This window comes from Falco naumanni, chromosome 9, assembly GCF_017639655.2.
Source record: "Falco naumanni isolate bFalNau1 chromosome 9, bFalNau1.pat, whole genome shotgun sequence".
NCBI lineage: Eukaryota > Metazoa > Chordata > Aves > Falconiformes > Falconidae > Falco > Falco naumanni.
In genome coordinates, this window is record NC_054062.1 from 49,219,544 (window position 1) to 49,237,068 (window position 17,525).

The 17,525-nt window shown below is 41.9% G+C and overlaps 1 protein-coding gene across 3 annotated transcripts; it reads right to left on the minus strand.

The window, feature by feature from the left end:
- Positions 1-845: 845 nt before the first annotated feature.
- On the minus strand, positions 846-15,811 carry OAT (ornithine aminotransferase). Of its 3 annotated transcripts, none has more exons than XM_040605311.1 (11): positions 15,701-15,811; positions 13,756-13,812; positions 12,336-12,562; positions 11,167-11,391; positions 10,943-11,038; positions 8,128-8,255; positions 6,419-6,541; positions 4,741-4,869; positions 3,641-3,754; positions 2,708-2,852; positions 846-1,748 (listed from the first exon to the last, which is right to left on the minus strand). In XM_040605311.1, the coding sequence occupies exons 3-11, from the start codon at positions 12,532-12,534 to the stop codon at positions 1,588-1,590; spliced, it is 1,320 nt and encodes a 439-aa protein (XP_040461245.1). In that variant the 5' UTR covers positions 12,535-12,562; positions 13,756-13,812; positions 15,701-15,811; the 3' UTR covers positions 846-1,587. The 3 variants fall into 3 exon arrangements, with proteins under 3 accessions (XP_040461245.1, XP_040461246.1, XP_040461247.1); XM_040605312.1 differs by having other exon boundaries at positions 13,756-13,815; positions 15,701-15,800; XM_040605313.1 differs by lacking the exon at positions 13,756-13,812 and having other exon boundaries at positions 15,701-15,793.
- Between the last annotated feature and the right edge of the window lie 1,714 nt (positions 15,812-17,525).

The following is a 17,525-nucleotide window of genomic DNA, read 5'->3' on the forward strand; positions in this document are numbered from 1 at the left end:
AAGCCTGGAGTCTCCTGCCCCACAGCCCTATTGAGCACAACCAGCAACACAACTGTAACTGGGCCAGGGGAACGGACCTGACCACGTCCTTCGTCCTTGCCACCCCTATTACTCTACAAAAGTAAACTTTTTGGCTGCTAAGGACTTTTGGGGGTTTAACTTTTTGGTTTATGAAAGGACTCCAGCAAATGCTGTTTATATTATGGTTTCTTTCAGTTACTTCACTCCCTTCCAATCAAACTACATAAGCATAGCTTTCAGAAATGCCAGACTCCCTAGGCAACACCTTTCTGCATTTATTTTCTTATTCCTAACAGTCAGTGACACATTACACCTTGCAACAATGAGGCCTTTCCAAACTGAAGTCAGCTGTACTTCATCCACAGCAGACGACTACTCATTTTGTCTCACCCAAAACAAGGCAGGATAAATGGTTCTGTGACCCTAACCAGCAGACTGGTTCATTTCCATAAACTAAGTTGTCTTTAAAATACCAAGGGATTATTTACCACTTCCAATTACAAACATGTGACTGCATTTAACCTCTATGCTTGGCAAAGGGAACATTTCACAGTCACAGTGATTAATCAGGGTTTAGTCTCAGCTAAAACCAGCTAAGAAATATGAAAAAACAACTTAGTACGAGAATAGTGGCCAACTCTGCAACTTCATACAGAATACTAGACTAGCAGCGTCCAAAAGCATGAAAGTACAGAAGCACTCATCCTGTAAAAAAGCAAGTAGAAGCTTTGATATAGATTGACAGAAAGACTACAGAGGCTGCACAGAGACAACTGCAAGTTTCTGCAGTGCATGCTCTTTTTGAATACACCATGTATCTTAGATGGACATTAACTTTTCTTTAATGCAAGGCATGGATTAGTATAAACATCCTGATTATAGAAAGTTTTATAACAGTAAAAACAGATCTATATGCTCAGATCTATTTTAAAAGATTGCAAAGCCAAACACTGAGACCAGGCTTGAAAACAGCACCTCTTGTCATACAATCAAAATATTGTACATAGAGAACACAGCTCGATGCTTCAAGTTCACCAGCATAACACCCAGTTTGTCAAACATTCAGCGTTAGAATTTTTTTTCTAGCTACAAATGAGAAGCAGAAATTCATCCATAATGACAAGTGCTTCCATCCTACAGACATCTCACCAAGGGGCAAAAATGCCAAATGTGATGTTTTGGAGAGTGATATGAGAGTGCAAGACCACTCTTCGTAAAATATACATGAATTATACTTTAAACTTTGGCCAAGACTTTCAACAATTATACGGATTTCTACAGATACCTCCCTTCAAATGTTCTGACTTCACTGTTCAGTAGGTAAACAACTAGATGAACAGAACCTCACCACTTTATTTCCAAGTATTCCAAGACTGGAAACTTCTGAAAATCATTCTGTATTTTCTTCAGAGCCATTATAATTTAAAGACATAGCTACGTTTTAAGAGTCAAGTCCTCTTAGATAAAATGAATGAGAGATGCTTGCTTCAAGAGCAGGCTGTCATCGCACATATTTCAACACATCACCTTGGGTCAGCCAGCAGATATATTTTAAAAGCCATGTGTTCAGAAAGACAGAATGGTCTTATGAATTATTTCAATGCACTCTCTGATTTCATCCTCTTTAATCACAAGCGGTGGTGCCAGCCGAATGATATCACCATGCGTAGGTTTGGCAAGAAGTCCATTATCACGAAGCCGCAAACACACCTTCCAGGCGTCATAGTCTACAATTAAAGGAAAAGTAAAAGACGACACTTACAGTACAGCAGAAAAAGTGGCACAATTGCAGCACGCAGTCTGTGGGGCCAGCCTGTCAACCGTCTGCCATCTGGCAGTGAAAAGCAAAGTGTGTTCAGAAATGAAGTGGTCACTTCCTGAGTATCTCCTCAGAATCTGCAGCAAACGTGCAAGACTGATACAAAACTGCAATTTTTCTGAAGGGACCTACAAGTTTGCCTCCATTACACCGAGTTTTGCTCCTTCACGGCTGAGTGCTTGTCTAGATACAGCAATAAATTTAAAACAGGGAACCATGCAAAGGGGAGGTAAGAACATCTGGATAGGGCTTCAGACAAGGTTAGGTTTACGCCCGGATTTCAGTGCATCACGTGCATGTCTTCAGAAATTACACCTCCCTGCAGCACTTTGTCACTCAGCATATTCATGACAAAAGTAATTGTCTGCTCTGGCTTCTAAGCAGTTTTCTAATATAATTCAAGGTGTTAATCCCTAGAAACATGTTCTCAGTCATTAGCTTTTTCCCTTCCTTTTACCCTCCTGTATTCATTGTTCTCTTCTAACTGTCCTGAAAACAACCAGCTTCAGCCAATCCTTCCATAACCTGACAGAAACTGGTGTTCCAAATGTGGCCAGTTTTCTTCCAATGAGGAGACAAAAGGATATTTGTTGGGAGTTAGGTTCATCATCAGGTTTGAACATTATCAAATCATAAAAAAATAATAATCAAGTCATTTAAAAAAATTGCTCAAACTTGCATAGTAAAAATCCCCTTATTTTTAATAGCACCAGTCACCTGAATAGATTTTCAGTAGGTACTACTACACTACAGCTGAGATCTGAACCCAAACATTATGCCTATAAGCCATCTCCCTACTCCATTAAGAACTTAAAGTTGAAAGTATTTTTTCATGCGGTAATTGTGCAGTTGATTGTATTTCCTTACCTTTGGTTTCCCGAATTACAATTGCATTTAGTAGTCCTCTTCCTCTTACAGAAGTTACTATATCAGACGGTGTCTTCATGAGCTCATTTCTTAGTATGTTACCCATTATTTCTGCATTTTTAGCCAAGTCTTCCTCTTCAATTACCTAAAGGGAAGTCAGATCTACAGTCAACTGAAAGGCACTGCATTTGTTTTATGGACGACGCTGGAATGGATGACTAGCGATATTACAATTGCTGAGATACAAAAGCTGTTGCATCCAAAGCATCACTGCAAAGGCTGCATATCCAAGCAGATTAGTATTAAGCTTTTACTCATTCATGTTTCCAAGAAACAACAACCTCTTTGAATTTTATTCTAAATTAACTGCTTTTCATTTGCCATTACATACAGGTAAACACTAAACCTCTGAAGCCTCTTAATCTGCCCAGGTCCACGTATGGCTAACGAGGCTTTCTGAGTAACCTGCAATACACGTAGTCAATTATAAAGTCACAGAATAATTAAAGTATGGGCTCTGGACAAGACATTTTACCAACTTCCGTTTGAGCACCAATAGCATATATGTGTTATCAAGCTCACAGAGCAGCAGCCTCTGCAATGTGGTATAGTAAAATGAGCCAATTTAAAAATGTCTTTGTGAAAGTAGTGAAACTATTTTACCAAATTTACCAAGTACCTTGAAACTTGCCCCAGATAAGTTTTGCCATTTAAGACATTAAAAGACCATAAGAACACAGAAATTAGGACACTTTTCCAGTAAAGACTTTAGAATTTGCTTTGTGATCTATGCAGACAGTTAACCACTACCAATTTTCCATTCTTACTTAAAGCTGTATTTCTACTTGTAGCATAACAAATAATACCATTTATTTAAGCAAAGGTCATGTCAGTGCGACACCCTTTTTTCTTTGGAAAAAACAACATACAAACCTCCAGTGCTGCCATGGCAACACGGCAAGCTAATGGATTTCCTCCATAGGTAGATCCATGTTCACCTGGCTTAATGGTCAGCATAACTTCATCATCGCATAGCACTGCTGAGACCTAAAATGGGAAGGTCAGTCAATTCATTTACATATATGTTTAGAATAGTAATCTTAAGTATCTCTGAAGCAAACTTTTCCTCAGGGCTCAGGAAAGGATATTTTTCAGCCTGTGGTGGTAAAGCACATTTACATTCCCAGCTTTGTATAGAGGAGAGCGTATCCGACAATCACGTAACGGCTTAACCCCTTAAATACACTTAGCTACAGTGTAACATGTAACATCTAACCACAGTTGAGGGGCATTTCTACAAACTTAATATTATTTCTAGAGTTTAAACTTCAATACTCTGTTTAACAACTCAGAAATACCTTCAATCAGCTGAAATAGTTCGAGGCATGTTGTAATTTCCAGCCTAATCAGCTGGAATTTAAGTCACTTCAAGAGGATAAAATCAGTCATGCGGGCATGCCAAACAAGTGAAATAATTCCAGTTGTTCAGAAATAGCTTTATAATATGTTTTTTAAACACATATTAGTTGGGGTTTTTTTCCTTCACAGAATTAATCTAGAAATTAATCACAGCAAGACTGTGACAAACTACTCTCCAGAGAGAGTACAAAGGACTAACCAGTCATTCCAGAATGAAAAGCTGACCACTGGACACTTATTTTCCTAACAGGGTAATATCAAACTGAAGAAAACAGAGATATACCAAATTCATTCAATTAATTGACAAGGGTCAAAATACCCCAAAATCACCAGCCTAGGAAGGTGGCATCTAATAACTTGTCACTCTAACAAGTCAAGTATCAATCTAGAAGGATCAGGACACTATACAGCCATTTCAGCTACAAAGGTATTATTATGTATTCCATTATTTTCTTACGTATCTCTCACAGGTTGGACTACCTGGGTCATAGATCATAGTTAACCTTGTAAACACCAATTTCCAAGCACAAAAAACATCAGATTTATTGTTCTAACTAGTAGATTTTCAGTGTTGTACTTAAACATTATTCCACAAACAGGTATTTGTTACTCACAGGATACAAGCCACCAGAAAGGGCCTTTCCAAGAAGAATTATATCAGGTCTCACATTTTCATGGTCAACAGCTAGCATCTTCCCTGTTCTGGCTAAACCAGTCTGTATTTCATCAGCAATAAATAGAACCTTTACAGAGACAAAAAGGAGAAAAACCCACACTTAAGAGAATGACTTTCACTCGCATTCCTAATTCAATGCAAACAACACAGCATAATTGCACATAGTAAGAGAAAGACCTTCCAGCTGCATTACACTAATTACATGAAGGTACTTCCTTTACCTCCTCTAAACCTCCCGGAGACTTACACATTCCACAAAATGTGAAACCTCTAACAAATGAACAAGCTGTCCCCTCTCTCCGACATCTTTAGCATATTCTTTTCAATGTAAGGCATAGTCCACATAGGGCTGGGCACGGTCCAACCAAGATCTATTTGCAGTGTAACAATGAGTGGGATTACCAATAAGTTAGGATTTCTTTACTCCCAATGCATCGTTCATATATTGACCTTTGGAAGCTTCTGAAAAACGCCATGTTAGACATCAGACAAGAAGACTTGCAGAGTTGCTAAGTATCTAAATAACTGAGAACCTAAATCCAAGTTTTGGATCTTGTTTTCCTAAGCTGCACTATTGTCACACGCTACTATTTGTAAAGTAGCTCTTATTTTTTCTGAGCCAAGTATCACAGCAATAACAAAGACAACTTTAGTAATAATATGTCGATACCTTCCTCAGAAGGTATAGAAGGAAGTAGGGGTAGCACTTGCAAATGAAGAATCAGAGTTCTGTTGGAAGAGATACTGCTGATTTTTAAATCAGACTGGCAACACCAAGGGAAGAAAGAGATGTAAATCAACAGATCTCTTTTGTTTTCCTTACACTTACAAAGGATACGGCCTAGGCCTGTGGGAGAGGGCAGCTTGCGCGTGAGAAGTAGTAGTACCCAAAGACAACTGACAGACATGGAAATATATACAAACACATCTTCCCACCCTTCCAGAGGCACTGGAATGCAAGTCTAATCCAGTGTGTCTTCACCAGCAGAAAACAGAGATTATGGATCTAGCACTATTATTAAAACTAAACATTTCTTAGTAGAATTCACACAGGATATAATACTCAGGAGTCAGGAAGATGGTATGGAAGAGAATCTGAGAAAATGCTGAACAAAGGAACAAAATTATAAGACCTCTGCTCTTCAGAGGTCTTAAAAGAACATCCATAAGCATATGATCATTTTCTTCGGTGTTTCGTTGTGACCCATTACTGTTACTAACTCTTGGTAGCGCTTACGCAACCCAGCAAGAGGCCCCTTGATGGCCATAGTAGAACCACTGCAGTAATTGGCTTCTGGTCCAAAAAACTTACAATGTGAAAAAAGAAATTAAAAGTTAAATTTACTTAAAATAAATCCATTTTCAAGAACATTCAGCAGAAAATTAAATCAGTGACAGGAATATGAAACAGTGAAAAGTGTGCACTAAGAAATACTTCCTGGTAAGCTATTGCCAGGAAATACAAAAAGTATCCCTACCCTACTCCACTGAAAGAAAAGGAAATTATTAAAAAGTATATGAAGTCCTGTACCTTGCATACAAGAATGACCTTACAAGATACATCAGTAAACACAGTGTGTAATGTTTAAGCCACCTTGTTACAGCGAATTCCTTACATTGTGTTTTGTGCAGAGGTCCCGCACTCCTGTGAGATAACCTTTGTCAGGAACAACCACGCCTGCTTCACCTTGAATGGGTTCAACCATGAAAGCTGCTACATTGGGATCTTGAAGGGCCCGCTGCAAAAGTGGACATACGGATAGGAAAGACAAAAAGAAAAACCTTTTCCTCAGGTCAAATTCGGAAAATACGGCAATGAATACATATAGCAGAACCCAGCTCTGACCCTGGTAAATGATGATAACAGTATTCATGTCAGGCAGTTATCCCCGTGTGCCACTTCAGTTCCAACACAGAAGCCTGTGTCGCCATTTGCCTCAAAATATCAGCTGGTGCGCTCGCTTAGGAAGTTGCAAACCTTAAAAATTGCAAACCCAGACAAATAGATTATCGGATCAGTTCATAAGTTATCTCAGAAATACACTCAGTTTTGCATTACCCCATACCAGACAAACAATTGCTCAACGCTCCCCTCAAACAAAAAAGAATGGAGCCTCTCCAGGACAATTTTGTCATCTTAAAGCAAAGTCCATATTCTTGCACCATCAAGTTCTAAAAGGTTTAGAAGTCCACGAGACTCGAGATATAATGATTCCCAGCACAAATTTATTACAGCTTTTCTCGGTATTGCCCCGTAAACACAAAAAAATCAGTTATCACTCTGATGGATGTGGAGCTAAGTTTCGGGTCTCCTGAGCACATTCAAAGCCTCAATAAAAGCTGGCGGAAAGCCACCAAATACTTAGAGGGCTTTCACAACAGGCAGCCTTATGTAGGTTCAAATCCGAGTAAGCTTTTCCACACCGCAACTATAATACACTGTAAGACCTTTGTTTCCCTTAACCGAACTCCGAGGAGGCAAGCATCTCCATCCTATAAACCCTCCAGGCTCCACAGCTGACTCACTTGTACTAAGCAGACCCAACAGGCACAGAGGACTAACCAACTTGTCACTCATGGAGATGACATACCCAGATGATGGAAATGTGGCAGTGCCAATGTCCCTAGTGCTGCAGGACCACCTGTGTTTGGCAGAATCCTCTTGCCTCCCGGGTCCCAAGCCCAGCATCCTATGGCTGCCATCAGGCACCGCTGACCCTTTAATAACTAAGCCCACATTATGAGAGTGGGAAATTTTAGACTAAGCAAGGTCAACCCTCCCCAACAGTTTGACAGGACGCATCTCAGAAAACCCAGGGAAATGCAGAATCGTTAGCGTTTCAATAGTGTAAGTGAAAGGCCAGCCTAGCATGGTTTTAAGGATGCTGTGAAACTGGAAAGACTTGTTTGCAGCTACAGCAAATTCTAGTCATCTGGTCGTTGAAGAATGCACAACATTTCTAAGAAATTAGGTAAAGATATTAGTTTCAGAATCCAAGTCCTGACTTTGGAATGTATGCTACTGATCCAAATTCCCTTGCAGTTTACCTGCTGTTCTTCATTTGTACCTTGGACATCTTATGATGTGGGAAATTAAACAGACCATGTGGGTTTCCTTTTACACCCTAAAGCAAAACTAAAAATCAAAACCAAAGCAGAATTTACACACGTTTCCTATATGTAATTATAATATATTTCTTACGTATGTCTAGATACATAATGTCAAAGCACACGTTTCAAAGGATAAAGTTCTGATTTTCCTGCCTCGCTACTTACGACACACTGTAAGATGCTTTTGTACAAGAGAACAAAAATTGCCAAGTACCTCAAGAGCTGGTAGGTCATTGTATGGGATCACTTCGAAACCTGGCATAAAGGGCCCAAATCCATCGTAGCTGGATGGATCCGTAGAACTAGAGATAGCAGACATTGTTCTGCCCCAGAAGTTGCCAGCTAAAAATAAAAACAATAACAAAAAAAGATTGTCACAAAACTCACTAAAATCCAGAACAGTTTATATTTTCCATTTGGTAGTGCATTTTAGGCATTGCCTAACATTAGCATATTAGCATTCTTCTGCTAATTGTTAGCATTTTACCTTGATGCTATAAATACACCGTGTTGCTGTATCAAAAACAAAAGAAAATTATGGTATTAGACCTGACAAGTATACAAAATAATTTCCATGAGCTTTATTAGTAATCTGAAAAACTGAAAATTACTCAGTAATATAACACCTGTTTAAGGAAGATATACAGCTTTTAAGTAAATATTACTCATTAAATTCAGAAAAAAAAAGTTAGCATCACACAGAATTTAGATCCTAAACATAAAGTGGTCATTAAGCCTAAATCAAAAAATATATTTCTGTGCATTTCAAAGTTCCAGAAGGATCCATTTAAATTTGTAAAAATATTGTGACATCGCACTATTTCATATAGAAACACCGGTTAAAATGCCTAAGAACCAATTATCACCAAGACTATGATATATTCATTTTAATATTTCAGTTAAATCAACATACTCTCAGCTAATCAACAAGGTGCTTAATAAGACTAAGGAAGATTAAGGGTTCAACTCCTTCACAACATTACAAGCCTCTTCTTCCCCCCCTACCCCAATTTCTTTGGGTAAGTGTGATCCTAGGGGCAGAGGGTGTTCTCAATCTGCAGGAAATCCTGAACTCAATTATGACCGACGCAGCCAGCTCCAGGCATCCCTTCTTCCTGGTCACCAAATGCAAACAGCACGACACTGTACACCACAGCAATGTCTCCCAGCAGGATAATCCCTGGCCATGCTTTGCTGAGTCACCTGCTTGACACCTCAAGGTTACGCTCACGCAACCCTCTGTATGCTGGAACAAAGCCCTGCAGACTGAATGACAAGAAGCAGGCTGTCTCCACCGCACCGCTCCGATCCGTACTGGCTCACTATCAAGCACAGAATCTACATCACGTTCTCCAGTGATGATATTTAAAGCCATCTTTTGTTCTGATGCTAGCTACCCAAGAGAGCTTTTTTACCTGCCAGAATGCTGGTTTCTGACAAGAGAAGGATTACTATGTTTTCCAACTACTTGGCACATAATTATAAATTGTGGTTAAGGGGATGGGAGCATATCCAGTTTATCAAGTTGAGAAAGCACTTGCTGAAAGTTAATTGTCTGAAGAGCAAAATAAAATATATACGGAAAAGGAGGGAGAAATATTTGTTCAAAGAATTCCCAGAAGAAATAAAAAAATATAAAAATCTAATTTATGTGATCCCAGAAGCCATAATGCAATATTCAACTATGAATTGCAATTTTTAAATGCTGCCTAATGACAATTTACAGTTCAGCTACTATGTGTACCAAAAGTCAAAAACAGCATTTAAAGCTGTGGCAATTACAAAAAAAAAAGAGCAGTCAATATTTAAATGGTAAGCTTTATTCTGGAAGGCTTTATATTTATTTTTATAAGCCAAGTACAATAGTCTCTTCAGAGGCAGGTAACCTCTCCGTGTTACAGAGCCGATCAGAGCAGGCAGATAAAGGGAGGAAGTATATCACATATATAATCAGGACTTTCCAGGGCCCCACATTTACTTCAGCAGTATTGCTTTTACTTTCATTATATGATCAAGACTACAGTATGGCTTTTCTGGGCTACCTATAACTGGTAAGGAAAGCTTAAGAGGGAAGTTGGCTTAACCCAATTGATGAATATATGACACAGGTGGCAGCAATCTGAGGAATGAAATCACGACAAAGGTATATAAAAATCAACTAATTAGAAATCAAAGATATTACACTTTAATGCCATGAAGCAGTTAAAAGAGGATGGAGGACTGAACACACTTCCCATGTGACTTCAGGCAGCCACTCATCAATTTTTCACAACCAAAAAAGTTTAGTACAAATAAGGTCCACTTCATATATTCAACCGCTGTTTATAAAGCTTGATAATACACCTCATTAACTATGTTTTCCTTCCCAAATTTAAGTTCATCATTGCATTTCCCTTACAAACCCAGACATTACCAGCAGCTGCTGACAAAGCACAACTACCCTCGTTGCCTCATATCCTCGTATGCCAAAAACAGATGCATACATCTCCACATGCGAGAGGATCTGAAACTGATTTGTCATAGGAATTATATTCTTATCTCTTGCTTTTACAGTCACATCTGTTAAAAATCAGATGTCTTTTAAGGGACATTACATTTATATATCATTTTTATATTATGTTGTTTATAATTAATTGTAACTATTTAAGGTTAAAATCAAATACCCAGAAGCATACACAGAGTATTTTGTCAACAGAATATATTTAAGACTGAAGTTCACAATTTAGAAGGAGGCACTTAGAGAACCTTAAGGTCCTGCAAAGCCTGTTGTAGCCACAACAGCAGTTGTTTCACCAGAATCACCAACTGCAGATACATGAGTACAAAACAACCCATTAACAGGTTGAGATCTTAGCTTACATTATCAAAATGTCAAACGGACATATTTCAACAGACTTGTTTCAGTGAAAAAAAGAAACATTAAGAGTACTGCAAAGTAATCACTAGAGCTACGACAGAAAAGAGTGCTACATCCAGCATCTAGAGCTTTCTTCTTCAATACCTCAACTCATAACATGCACTTTACATACCTGCAAAAAGGATTTTTGCTTTGTATTTTGGAATTCCTTTCACAGTGTATGCCCACTTCCGAGCCAATTTACAGGCAGTTTCTCCAGCTTCCACCCCTAAAACATACAGCAGTACTGTTATCACACTTGTACATGACACAGGACATTGATGCAGTACTAAATGTTACAGAATCATTCAATCTCACAGACAAGACATAAAATGGAAATACAATTATTTTTTTTACCTGTGTTCATTGGAAGAACTTTGTTATAATTGAACATTTTGGTGACAAGCTCCTCATATTCACCAAGTACATCATTGTAGAATGCTCTGGATGTAAGTGTCAGTTTTTCAGACTGAGCTTTCAGAGCATTCACAATCTTTGGGTGACAGTGGCCTTGATTAACAGCGCTGTAAGCACTCAGGAAGTCAAAATACTTCCTACCTTCAACATCCCACACATAAACACCTAGGAGAAGAAAGGTATGATCAATAACAAAATAAAAGACAATATTAAATGGTATAAGCTAAGAGCTACAGCACAATTTGGTCAAATACATTATCTTTGTTCTTCCTTAGCGCATATCTGAAAGGCCCTCTAACTAGAAAATAATCAGTTGACAAGGAGAGCGTGACCAACAACCTAGTACAGTACAAATAAATGCCCAATGAGGAATCAAGAAAAGAAGCACTTCCCATATAAAGCTTCCATTCCACTAAGTTAATAAGTAATATCAGAACAGCTTCCAAGAGCTTGTTTTGGGTCCTAAGAAGTAGAGAGAGAAGAGTACTTTTGTAAGAGAATTAATAAGAATTGGAGGTCTAAGAAGAACAAAACCAACAGAACCTAAATAAGTCTGAAAACTCTTTTAAAAGAGCGACAGCTCTGAGCTGTCAAAATGTGTACCGATAAAGAAAAACTACTGGATCACTACGCTGATAGCATTTCAATATAAGCTCATAGAATTTAACTTGCAGAGCACAAAAGCCTCTTAAATGTAACTAAAGACTAAAGTTAAATTAAGCAATAATACAGGAACAGTACACAAGGACTTGAACAGGGTTACAATGTACCTCGTCATGTTCACATTGACATTAAATCTCTCCACACAAGGTAAAAGAAGAAACAAAGTTGCTTGAAACTTTCTTGCTGAGTTACTCTGAATTACAAAGACTATTAGAACTTAAACCTCTACTTAGATAAGTCATTTCAAAGAGACTAAAATTTTATCAGGCAGCCTTATGCATGATGATCAAATTCTCTAATCAGCAATTATCTGTTTGTATTTCATCAATTATCTCAATCTCAGCCCACTCGGCAAAAAAGCCCCAAAGGTTCAGAAACTAATTAGATCCAAACTATGCCATGATCCCATCTCATCTACACCACCCAGGGAAGCCCAAATAAAATACCTTTTCCTTTTTCCAAAGCAACAGGTAGTGGGTGGTAATTGTGGGCACCATACTTAGCCTCACGTTCATATATGAGATCAGAGGAGGGAGGTCCTTGAATGGTTTTTTTAGTAGCAACAGAGGTGGCAGAACTCAGCGAAGCATGAACACCTCGACAGAGAACAGCAATGCTCTGAGAGCGAGTGAGCTTGGAAAACATTATTGACTTCAGGTATGCCGTTACAGACCTGGGAGGGGGAAAAAAAGAAGTTAATAATTAACACTAAGGATACTTCAGAAAAGTACGATGCCATTGAAGCGCTTTTACTGCAAGGATGGCAGGTTTCTCAACTCTTTTGCAATTCAATCAAGAAAGCTTATATGAAATATACAAATGAATGCAGTACTAACTTCAAGTAAGTATTTTTTTCCTGTTTTAACATACACTCACAGTAACAGAAAGAAAACTAAAATACATGACTCACCAAATCTATGAACAAGTCACATAGTCTTTCCTATAACTGCTCCTTTCTTACTGTGCCTTAAATTGTGACTAGAATTATAAACTACAATAAGAAAGTTTACAAAACTTCTTGTGCTACTGAAATGCCTTTTGCCTCAAAAAATTTTCCATAAAACAAACCTTGTTGAGAAATCAAAAAGTAAATAATATAGTACTGGAAACAAGTACCTGACCCAGAGAATGGTTAGCTGATAATATTTCTCAGATTTGATAAAGGACTGATTAGTTTAAACTGAGGTTTAACTGCTTTAAGAAGCAAAATCTGTGACTTTTTATATAAATTGCATTCTTGATTTTAAAATGTTGCCACCTACACATAAAGCACTCACTGTTAGTAGCATTTGAAGACTATCAAATAAGGTCTAAAATAGATGGGAAATAAAAGTATGTCAGACATTAACAATCATTATAACACCCTGTATTTTCTTAGTAAAACTCAGCGATTTCCCCTGAATGTATAACCTTTTACTGTTAACATTTAAAGATAATCTGAGGGTACAACTTCACAAGACAAATGCACTCGCCTTTCCTCCATGTGCCTTCACCTCAGCCAACATGAAGGTACATCCCAGTGAAGGGAAACCGAGCTGGCATTTTAAAAGCTGTGCAAGCAAGCCCTCCCCACAGCACCACATAGTGGGAACAGCTGAGAGCCTCCAAGGAAACAACGATCACTTTAGCAAGGCCGATAGTTCTCAAAGCTCAGTTTCCAGCCTTGCTGAACATCACACTGATAAACTGGAAAAAGGTATTGGCCCAAGAGGAAGATTGCAGATTACAGTGACAAGTGCTCCAGTTATCAAACACAGCCTCCTTTGTAACATGCTCCATAATAAACTGAAGAGCTAAGTAGCCCTGACACTGCTGCACTACCTAACAACAAAAGTACAGTGTAAAACTTAACCAAAATATACTTACTAAGTATGAACAGGAGAATGCAGGGATGGTTTACCACAAGGGCGTTGGTATATCAGGCTGCTTGAACAGAGACAGAAATATTAAGTCACAGATTTATTCTGAATTTATTTTGGAAAAAGTCAGCACACTGGATGTGCCACCTTAAACAGAGAGGCATTTCTTTCAGCGGACTCCTAAGATATTACATTGCTGCTCCTCACTTCTAAGCAAAGCCAGAAGACTATTTTCTACATCTACCAAAATCCAAGTCTTTCGGAAGAGTCAATAGTCTCCATTCCACCAAGAGATAAACAGGAGCTTCACAGCTCTGGGCATTTTACCAGTTACCATCAACGTCATTAAATATTAGCCAGTGTGAATAACTGTCTTGAAAAGTATTAACAAAGATTTTGCAGATAAGAAAACCAAATACTTCTCCGTGGAAAAAAAAGTTTTTGGCAGAAACTCAGCTCAGCTCTGCCACTCAAAATTACAGCTTGCTTAACTTCTAAAATTTAATTGGTCTGTGACATCCTGGCCCCTGGCACACCTTCATGGCAGAGCAGCTAATTCCATCACAAGCATCAACATTTTGGAGATTTTCCAGGTATTCCTGAAGTGAAAGCTGTAAAGAAATGAAACTTTCATCTGCTCCGTATCAAAGAGCTACCTTTTCGTATGAAGAATTGATGACCACCACTTTGAGGCTCTTTTACTTCTTTCAGGTTGGAAAACAATAATTAGAAATATTTAAAAGGGCTTTCCCCCTCACGAGGAGAAATGCCCTGCAAACTATGCTAGTGAGGCCACATCATTTTAGCCAAGGTGTGGGAGATTACATGGTGTGGGGCTGAGTGAAGCTGAAAATTATGGATGCATCTCAAGTTAAGATGAGAAAAATTTGGTTTTGATGGATCAGCGAGACAAGATGAAACTTCAAGAAAGAGGAGAAGCAAAATAAGGGGGGGGGGGACGGGGGGACACAATGATGACAGACGGGCCGGGATGACAGGGACCCAACAAACCCATACTCCCAAACTTATTACCAACTGTGAAGACATGAGAAATATGATCATGCCCTGTAGCACGCAGCACCGAAATCAGGAGCCAGGCATTTCACCAAGTGGAAAAGGTCTTGCATCAGAACAGAAGAGTTACTCAAAGCACAGCTGTAAAACATACTTGGACAACTCTGCTCAGCTGTTGAGCAAGAATATCCAGCCAAGAGCACTGCGCCTGCAGGCCTCCCGAGTAAACTGAACGGTTCTGTGTACCCAATCCGTGACATACACGGAAACACCCCCCAAGATAAACGGCCGATTTTATAAAATACACAAAAAGTACTCTGATTCATGCTGATACAGCACAGAAGAATCGATACCACCTGTGGCCTTTACCAACTGAACCCAGAGGGGGTGAACGTTCAAGGGGACAAGCTGTAGCAGGAGGGGTATCAGCCTGGCCACCCAAACCACCTTTGCAGAGCAGCGCCACATCAGACCCAGCTCAGGACCCAGGCCGGCAGACATGAAAGAGCGAGAAACCCTGCGGTTCCCGGGATGAAACACCCCGGTGAAACACCGGGAGCCTCTGGCCAGGCCCCGGCCAAGGCCCCCGCGAAGGTGGCATCATGGCCGGCAGCGGGGCTGCCAGCGGCGCGGGGCGCACGGGGACCCTGCGGCGGCGCAGCCCGAGCCCGGGGCCAGGCTGCCACCCCCGCTCCCCGCGCAGAGGGCGGCTCGGCCCCGGCTCCCGGGGCTCCGGCCTCTCAGCGGCCCGTCGCTGCCGCGCCCCTGGAGGCAGCCGCCACGGGGCAGCTCGGCCCCTCCCGTTGTCCTGGCGACGGGGCCTGCCGCGGCCTCGCCCCGCACAGCCCCTACCCGCCGCGGGCCGGCACCCGGAGCAAGGCGACCCCGCGGGAGGCAGGAACGGGCCCCGCGGGCCGGGCCCCCCCACCGCGCTGTACCTGCCGGCCACCGCCGCTGCTGCTGCTGCTTCTTCTCAGCCCGGAGCCCGCGGCGAAGAGGCGGAGGCGGCCCGCGGCGACTGTCACCGCTCCTCGCCCCGCGGCACGCCCCGCCCCTGCCCGCTGACGCCCCGCCGCCGCCGATTGGCTACCGCCGCCAATTGGCCGCCTCCACCCCCGCGCTCTCACTCAGGCCCTCCCGCCCACGGCCGCCTCCCATTGGTCGAGCTCCGCCAGTACACCCCGCGCTCAGCCAATCAGCATGGGACGGCGGCACTCCCGCGCGCCGAGGTCCCGCCCAGGCGGTCGGTGGCTCTGCTTCCCTCAGGGCGGCCGGTCCGCTCCCGCACGCCGGCCGGCCCCTGCCCTGGGCGTGTGGGGGCGCTGGCCTCTGCCGGGCTCCGCTGGCCTCTGCCGGGCTCCGCTGGCCTCTGCCGGGCCGGGCTCTGGGGGCAGGTTTTGCAGCCATAGAAATCTTCTCCCCGCTCGGCGGGCTGAAGCCTCCGGCTCTGCGGACCGAGCCAAGCGCCCTCCCGCCGGGTGTCAGCACCCAGCCGGCTCCTCCGTAGTGCCACGGTCCCTTGGCCGCGCTTGCCCCCCATCTGGGAAGGTGCTCTAGAAAAAAAAATAAATAATTGAGAGGGACTGGGAAGACATTCCTGGAAATGGGCAGTGTGGGGGATGATTGTGGTAACGCTCTCAGCTGGCCTGTGGCCTCCCTGCGCGGGCAGTGGTGCCTGCAGGTCATTGCTTCCCGAAGCGCCACTGTGAGGATGATGGTTGAAGCCAGTCCTGTCCTTCCTTTCTCTTCACAAAAGCTGCGCGTGAGCTTTTCCCTGATCTTTTTACGCTTTATATGTGGCTCACAAAAAATAATTTAAAACAATAGCCAGAGATTCACTAAGTTTGCTAACAAATTCCTCACAGAGCTCCTGCACCCAGTTTTCTGCCCACGCGTCAAACGCACCAGCTCTCCCCAAGCCCGCCATGGTTCCTCCGGCGCTCGCCATTGCCGGGAATGGGTGCTCCGCCGGTGGTGTGGCGTTGATGGAGCCCCAGTCTTCGCTCCCTGCTGCCTTGGGAAGGAGGGAGGCATGTGGGGAGCGGGGTCCGCTGCGGGAGGGCCCGGCTCGCTCTTCCAGGGAGCTTGCAGCAGGTGAGCAGGGGCAGGCTGTAACTAGCCAGCAGAACCCTGACCTTTCCCCAGGCTGAATTGCACTCGGAGAGTGTTTTGTAACCAGAAAATCTGGACATTTACACAGAACCATGAGCTGTGTTTCATGAATATGTGCTGGTTTTAATCCGAAAGAAAAACACTGAGAATATTTCACTTTTTATCCTACTCACCTCACTGAGGGGTAGAGAAAACAAAAAACCTCGGTCTTAGTAGTGCCTCAGTCTTCTGAGTGCGTCTTGCTTTTGGTTCATAACTTGTCCTGACAAGTCTATCAGTGCTGGAAAACAGTTGTTTTTTCCACAAAGAAAACATGGTATCCTAGGTTGACATACAGATAATTTGCATATCTTCCCCACACAAAAGCAACCCCGCATTTGAAAATATTCCTGAATCTTGTCATATCTTCTAACCGAATTGCTCAGACCTTGGATGTCAGGGAGCAGCATTGCTTATGTGTTTGGAGAACACCCTCAGGGAAAATTTTCCCAGTGTGCTGTCAGCTTGATGCAGTGAGGGTTGGGAGTAGAACAGACAACACTGTGCTCTTTATAAATACACATACAGTTAGGCTCAATTTGCTAATGTATTTGTGTCTCTTACTAGCCTAATTCTGCCAACACACAGTGCCCTACATCTGCTGCCAAAGTT

Coding starts and splice junctions, on each gene's coding strand:
- OAT (XM_040605311.1), bottom strand. CDS start 12,534: ATGTTTTCCAAGCTCACTCGCTCTCAGAGCATTGCTGTTCTCTGTCGA. Junction 8,256..10,942: donor AGCAAAAATCCTTTTTGCAG/GTATGTAAAGTG, acceptor TTTTATTTTTAG/CTGGCAACTTCTGGGGCAGA. Junction 3,755..4,740: donor TTTCTGGTGGCTTGTATCCT/GTGAGTAACAAA, acceptor TTCCCATTTTAG/GTCTCAGCAGTGCTATGCGA.